Source organism: Bufo bufo, chromosome 6 (genome assembly GCF_905171765.1).
Source record: "Bufo bufo chromosome 6, aBufBuf1.1, whole genome shotgun sequence".
NCBI classification, from domain to species: Eukaryota; Metazoa; Chordata; class Amphibia; order Anura; family Bufonidae; genus Bufo; species Bufo bufo.
In genome coordinates this window covers 427,885,454-427,893,186 of record NC_053394.1, presented here as the reverse complement: position 1 = coordinate 427,893,186, position 7,733 = coordinate 427,885,454, and the positions used below count along the sequence as shown (strand labels likewise).

Sequence of the window (7,733 nt, the reverse complement as noted above, 5' to 3'; positions counted from 1 at the left end):
AATGGTTCTGTAACGTTTTCAGATGTCTTCGCCTTCTCCTTCGGTTGGCAGTCGAAGTACTCCATCCTTTCACATGCAGGTAAAATTCTTTAAATAAAAATATACTATTAATGATCCAAATAATAAATATGTTTGAACCACAATACATATTTATATATTTCAGGGACACTCCGACACTGAATCCTCTGCTGGCGAGGAATTGCGTTTTTCTCCTGAACCAATGGAGTCAGTAAGTGTGGAATGTTATATTTAGATTTTTTGGTTTCTACACATCCATAATTGGTACAATGGATATAAACTCGAAAGGTACATGATTTGCCAACACCGCAAAAGGATAGATAGGCCAATGTATTGGCAACAAGATTTGAAAGAGGCATTTTGGTTGCTGCAGGGCAGGCAGACGGCAATTTTCAATGAATACAAAACTGTGTTTGTTTTTCAGACACAGGAGGGTACACATTCCATTGAAAATCTGCGAAGTAGACGTCATAACGACGAGGATGTGAGTATCTATACTTAGGTTTTCTAAAGTAATCAAATGTCTTTTGTGATAACTATATTATTTATTAGGACACAAACAGGCAAAGTGAAAATCCATCACCAGTTCAAAAAAGAACTTCCAGGCGTGGTGGTCGCGGACAACGTGGTCGTGGCAGTCGTCGTGGACGTGTAGGCCGTGTGAGTAGGCACATGTGCTGTGATGTGAGCTGTCCACACTGCCCCCAGTATACAGTATCTTATATCACCTATAAGATAACGTGGCCATCATACCTCAAATTTTTTTAATTATTAGAACAAATGACCGTGAGGATTGGAGACATTTGTTTTACCCAAACAAAAATCTAAGTGTTGCTTATCCCATAATGGACATACCATGAACAGGGGCTACTCTCTTATTAATTTAAAAGCAATGACCCGCTCGCCCAGTCTACATCTTTATAGCCGTTCACACCCAAAGATCAAATACAAGGAAACCAAAAAAAAAATTATATTTTTTTTATTAAAACCAAAGATGCAGTGGGCAGTGGTGGCACATGCAACATATTTGCTTCGAAGTTTTATCAAAAAGACTTAAGTGCTATTGGAATTGCAGGTAGCTTTTTAAGGTAATGATAACATTTGTTTTAAACCAAATAGGCTAGACAGCAAGAATTGGACGAGGAAGATAGGGAATTTCTCCCAATCATAAACTGTGAGCTGCTAATACAGCTAGTAGAAGCAAGGCCAGCTCTATGGGACCAAACAGACCCCAAACACTCGGACCACAACACGACTCGTCGACAATGGCAAGAGGTCTATGCCAATGTGGTTCCCACATGGAACGATTTGAGCCGTCAGGCTCAAAAAAATTGTGGTACATTAATTTCATTCCTTTTGTTAAATCATTTGGTTTTAGAAGATTTGATAGTGATGTTTCTAGTTGGAAGAATAGTGAAGTGAGCATAAGTTTTCTGTTCGGAAAACTTTGTTTCAACAACTGATACAGCCAATTCAGGTACCGCGAAAAAAATGGCAACAGTTTTTTATGCAATCCGATGTCAACAGAAAATAATATATATAGCATTATATACGGTTATTATAATTGTTCTTTATTTTCTAGCTGAAATCATATCAACACGCTGGAGGTCAATACGCGATAGGTTTATGCGTGACCTCAATCATGAACGAACGGCGCCAAGTGGTTCCGGTCCTTCTCAGAGGAAAGCTTACCAATATGCACCACATCTTCAATTTCTTCAACGTTGTTTTCAGCAGCGCATGTGAGTGAAATATCCTAAAGAGAAGCAAAAAATAAAATTATGAATATAGAAATTATACCTTTTATTTCCCTATCTATTATAGGACTCATTCAAGCACACTCCCTCCTGAAGCAGAACCTCTTGAACATGAGGAATCAACAGAACAATTGTCTGGACGATCTACCGATCAAACTTCGTTACCATCTCAGTCACAGGATTCTGCTCATGAGTCGCGCGGCCGCCAAACTGAGACATGTGCTCAGATTGAAGATACTCGACAGTTCATTTCTTCTGCCTTTGACCGAGTTTTAAGTAGGCCGAGGCCACTTCGAAGACCACATAGAGTCTTTGAGGATCTTGCACTGATCTTCCGAGATTGTTTATTAAAAATAGAGGAGGAGCAAACTCGGTATAAGCAAGAGTTAACTTCCATGATCAATCATGTCGAGGTAGTTTGTCGTCCAGAACCCCTTAACCCTAATCAGCAGTTTCTAATAACGTTAAGTCATTGGATGGACAGCATGACTCCAGAGCAGAATTGTGATTGTCGAGTGACATTGATCAAAACTGTTTGGAATATTAAACACCCACCACCCTCTCAATTTGTTCCTCTGGCTCAGTCGTATCCCCCAGCCACCTCCTACCCAACATCCATGACTTCTCCACCTGCTCACTCATACTCTGAGCCACATATCGCTCCCCAGTCACAAAACTTTCAACAGTCTCAACAGTCACAAAACTTTCAACAGTCACAAAACTTACCCCTATCCCAAAACTTTCAACAATCACAAAACTTTTCCCATTCACAAGACTTTAGCCAGTCCCAAAACTTTCCCCCATCCAACACTTTACCTACGTACCACAACTTCCCACAGGCCCAAAACGTAGGCACTGCACAAAAATTTCCAGCTTTACAGAACTTTTCATCAACATCCCACATCTTTATTCCATCCCAAAGCCATCCACCGTACCAAAGACAACCTACGTCCAACCAATACTCAACGTCTCACACATTTCCACCTTCTTTCAGCCAATCCCAATCACAGCTACCTTCCTATGTCTCTGCACAAACACCTTTCCAATCCAAAAGCACTGGAAGTTCCCAAACACGTCTACAGACACCAAGTCCAGAGTTGATTTCTAGGTCAACTCCAAATAAAATCTCCATAAACGAAGGTGTTTCCACCTCCGTTTTTCCCACTCAAACCACTTTTAATACCCCTTTCTCAAACCAATCTGTTCCATACCAATCTGGTACTGATTCATATTCCCTTCATACTCCACAACATCAACAACAGGGTGATTATGTCAGACCGCAACATTCGTTCATGCAATCACTCCTAGACCAAAGTGCAGAAGATGATGGGTCCCCAACTGCTGCCCCAGGAAAGGCTCCATTCACTCAACCAAAACCCTAGTTAGCTAAATATATATTATGTTTTCTTTAAGTTTATAAATGAGTACCTGGCAAGGTTATATTGACCACAGTGTCAATTTTTTTGAAGTTTACAAATAAGTACCTCACAATGTTTATATTGACCACTGTGTTAATTTTTGCACTTTAATGATGTTGAACTTGAAACATTTTCTATGTTTAATACTTTTATATTATTAGATTTATTTTAAGTATGTTTCAGATATGTGTGTAATTATTGTGCACTTATCAGCTTTCAGAAGCCCATACAAGCTGCTAAATATAGGCAGGTGGTTTGATTTCCTCGTTCGGACATTTAGATTTTCAAGAACTAACATGATAATCATAGCAGATTGGACCCTGAAATGAGTAATTGGCCTTATTATTCATGATTACTTTATCTCCGGGCCAAGGTGCTGATGACTGACAGTTTTCCAGCTAGTCTAAAAATGCCATTCATCAGCACATGGGTCAGAGACACAGAGATTAGCTACCATGACTAGACTCAGGTTGGTTCAACTCTTTTACGGTAATGGACTGCAATGATTATGATGATAGTTCTTGTTTATCACGTGTGAGAGTGACACAGTACACAAATCCATATACTGTCACTTATTCAGCACCTTGCGTGGTCTGCACAAAGCTAATGACTTTTTCAGTCTCCCACCTGTTGTTGTTCCATTGCTATTGTCTCACTATCGTGATCCTCCATTGTACACTTTCTTGAAAACTATGCAAATACAAGAATAGAAATGGCATATGTCATTACTATTTTCTTTGATATAATGTCTCATGCACAAGACTGAACACACTCAGAGACATGGGGTTTCTCAAAAAAAAATTGTACCTGCTGATGTAATTTAAAGGGGTACTGGAGGACACACCATCAGTGATTACACTGCTTCTTTGCATGTTGTGCCACCCACATGGCTCTAGTCTAGCACTTTTTGCATCATATTGATGATGCACAGTAGCCCTGCATAGCAGCATTGAAAAATGTGCACTTCCATTTGCATGTTCCATGTCACCATATAACTTCTGGCCCGCTCAAGGAAGACATGTCTCGCGGTGCATACTGTAGTGTGATGATTCAGAACTTGGTATGATGATGCTATCACATAGCATGTGCAATCATGAGAATGGTGTACACTTCAGTCACAGATAGAACAACCTTTTCACAATGGACATTTTGTTATTCCTACATGTACGGTAGAGCTTATCTTATCCTTTTGTTATGTGAATTCTACTTCCATTGTGTTGAGCTACGTGCTTTTATGGAAGTTTATTTGTTAACTTATGCTAATGATTATTAAAATATAAAAAAATATTTTAAAATAAGTATTTTTCTAAATAAATACTTTTACTATTTCAAATATACTTGGTCAGTGGTTTTAATACTTTCAAGATTCAAAACGACAAACAAGGGATATGGAGATCGTTGGAGAGGCATAGCTTACCTTTTGCTGAATTAAGGCAATAAATGTAGGTAGACCAATAGATCATGGTTGTCTCAACAATAAACAACAATATAATAAGAACAAACAAAAAAATAAACTATTATGTACAGAACAAATTACAACTTTTATTAACTGTACATATTTAATAAACAAACAGTAACAAACAATAGAGAATATATTTTTTTTTGGAAGAACATCGCAGGAATATATAAGTTCAAATATGTTCATCCTGCCAAAGCACAGATCCAGCTGAAGAAATGAAATATTCTGCAAATTGATCGCGCATGCGACTCACAGCAACTGTTGATCTTGGGCCAGTTTCTATGTGATCTCCTGGTGGATTTAATGACAGTGGCTCCGTAGGCAAAGGCTCTTTGGTCAGTACATAATTGTGCAACACAACGCATGCTTTTATGACATCATCCACAGTATCCGTTTTCAATTGTATTGCACGAGTGAATATTCGCCATTTTGCAGTCAATATGCCAAAAGCACACTCGACCATTCTTCTTGCTCGAGTCAGTCTGTAATTGAACACTCTTTTGCGATAGTCTAGACCACGGCTGGCATATGGCTTAAGTAAATTTCCACACATTTGGAAAGCTTCATCTCCGACTAGAACAAATGGAAGTGCAGGGTTTGTAGTACCTGGTAAAGGCCGGGGCTCTGGTATACCAAAGTTTCCGGAGTACAGCCTTCTTCCCATATTAGAATTTTTAAAAACACGGGAGTCATTTGTTCGTCCAAAAGCTCCAATATCAACAGCCACAAATTTGTAATTTGCATCAACAATTGCCATTAGAATCACCGAAAAATACTTTTTATAGTTAAAAAACGAGGATCCACTACGTGGGGGCTTCAAGAGCCTCACATGCTTCCCATCCACTGCACCAATACAATTGGGAAACTGTGTCACCTCATGAAACTTGTCGGCTATGCTGATCCACTGTTGGCAAGTAGGATGGGGAAGAAATTCTTCACGCATAAGATTCCAAATTGCCCGGCAGGTATCTTTAACAATGTAAGATATTGTAGATTTTCCTAGTCGAAATTGAAAATGAAGACTGGAAAAACTTTCACCACTAGCCAGAAACCTACAAAAAAATGAAATAAAATTTAACATAAGTGTTACACAAATACTATTCACAATAAAAAAAACTGCAGCAAAACAACTTTTCGGATTGTCCCACAAGCATTAATTCAAGATCCTTCACAGCAAACAGATCAACATTACCTAGCGGTTGAACGGAAAATGGTATAAAATTTGGATGAATTTACATAGGTAACTACTATATATAAAAACGTGTCTCTTGAGATTAATCATATACTCACAATAATAATAAAAACAAAAAGGCTCTGAAACACAGTAGAAGCAATAATGGAAAGCTGTACCATACATACCGCAGAGTGACCATGAGTCGTTCTTCGGGAGTTACACTTCGACGAAATTTCGTATCCTTCCGTCTCAATCGGCGACGTAAACGTTGCGAAAGGTCATCAAAGCTTGCGACACTTACACGGAGATATTCTGCAAATTTGACAGGGTGTTTTCGGAGTTCTTGATAAAGGGTCGAATAAACACCTCGTGTCATTCGGCATGATGTAATGGGATGCACCCAATATCGCCGTCTCCTTTTCATGGATGAAATTCGCATCTTTCGAAGTTTCCATATCATATAGTCCACTGAAAAAAGGACATGAGCGGGCAGCATTGTGCCTCTTCCAGCAATTGGATGTCACAATTGCTGCACCATTTTATATAGCATGCAGATAGGGGAGGGACAACTGAAAAAAAAAAAAAAGGAAAATAACGTATCCGTTAGCGGAGTAAATAAACGGATTGAACGGACATTAACTGACATTTTTAATCCGTTTATTAACGTATCCGTTAGAAGGTATCCGTTTAAAAACGTATCAAAATATGTCCGTTACGTTCCGTTATGAATGAATCCGTTTCAATTTTGAAACGGACGCAAGTCATAACGGAAAGCCGAACGGAGGACAAACGCTGATGTGAACGAGGCCTAACTATACAATAAATACAAATCCATGTGTATAACAAGCTAATATATGTAAATTGACAGACGCACATTGATAATCAGTCAGCGTAGCTGTAATTAGCTTCTATAATAACATAACACGGTATAAAGTGTATACTTCATCAATTTACATAATTACTTAGTGGATGCCGCTCACCATACCTGGGAAAACCCAAGGTATGATGCCTCAATACATAATAATTAAATACATTAAAGGGGTTGTCCGACAAAACATATTCTACATTTTGAAAGCAAGTGCCTGGACAGCAAAAATTCTGTATAGGCGCCGAGCTATTCAATAAAATGTATTTGTATAGCGCCACCTGCTGATTGTTATTTTCCTTATTTCTCTGGATACTTCCGTAACATTGCTGAGGTGGTCGCACATGCTCAATTCCATCTTCAACTTCCACCAGCCAGATCTACTGTTAAAAGTTGTGACAGTTACAAGAAAAGACGTGCTCCTGAGAAAGCACACCCCCCGAGCTGCAGCAGAAACTGCATGCCCCCTGGGCTGTGATAGGGTGACAGCTGTAGAAGAAAAAAGATGTAACAGGGAGAGAGCTGTAGCAGAAAGGACACGCCATGAGCTGTGATAGGGAAGAGAGTTGTGGTGAAAGGACACGCACCTTGAGCTTTGAGCTTGCAATAAATCTGAGCAATTGGAGCAATGCATTGGGGAGCCCTGGCTCCATGTGAGATCCATGGTTAGTTCTAGCTTTGTTAGAAACAGAATGTCATGTATTATATGATGTTTGATTTTGTTTTTTGAATGGGATGTCAGTAGGTAGCCATGGAAGCCTTGAAGTCTGACCTCTGGAAGCACTTGCACCCATACTTTGTGTGCCTCGCTATGTTGCTACACTGATCCTCCTTATTAATTATGGTCCCTAGAGCCCATATAGAGCAGCAGATGTGGCTAACATGCCCCTCTACAGAAGGATATTGAAGACTGACTGCCGGACTCCACTGGTGCCACATACCTTGGGGAAATCTATATGATCAGGTGGATGCAATTCAACATACCCTATCGCGGGTTGGCCCTGATGACGTTTAACCAGTTTTGAAGGCCATATAAGGTGGA

General features: G+C 39.4%; 1 protein-coding gene across 1 annotated transcript; it reads right to left on the bottom strand.

Annotated features, from left to right (window-relative positions):
• Window positions 1–5,162: 5,162 nt before the first annotated feature.
• Window positions 5,163–6,272, bottom strand: LOC121005811 (protein ANTAGONIST OF LIKE HETEROCHROMATIN PROTEIN 1-like). Its single transcript, XM_040438573.1, has 3 exons — window positions 6,012–6,272; window positions 5,482–5,704; window positions 5,163–5,225 (listed from the first exon to the last, which is right to left on the bottom strand). The coding sequence occupies exons 1-3, from the start codon at window positions 6,263–6,265 to the stop codon at window positions 5,163–5,165; spliced, it is 540 nt and encodes a 179-aa protein (XP_040294507.1). The 5' UTR covers window positions 6,266–6,272.
• Between the last annotated feature and the right edge of the window lie 1,461 nt (window positions 6,273–7,733).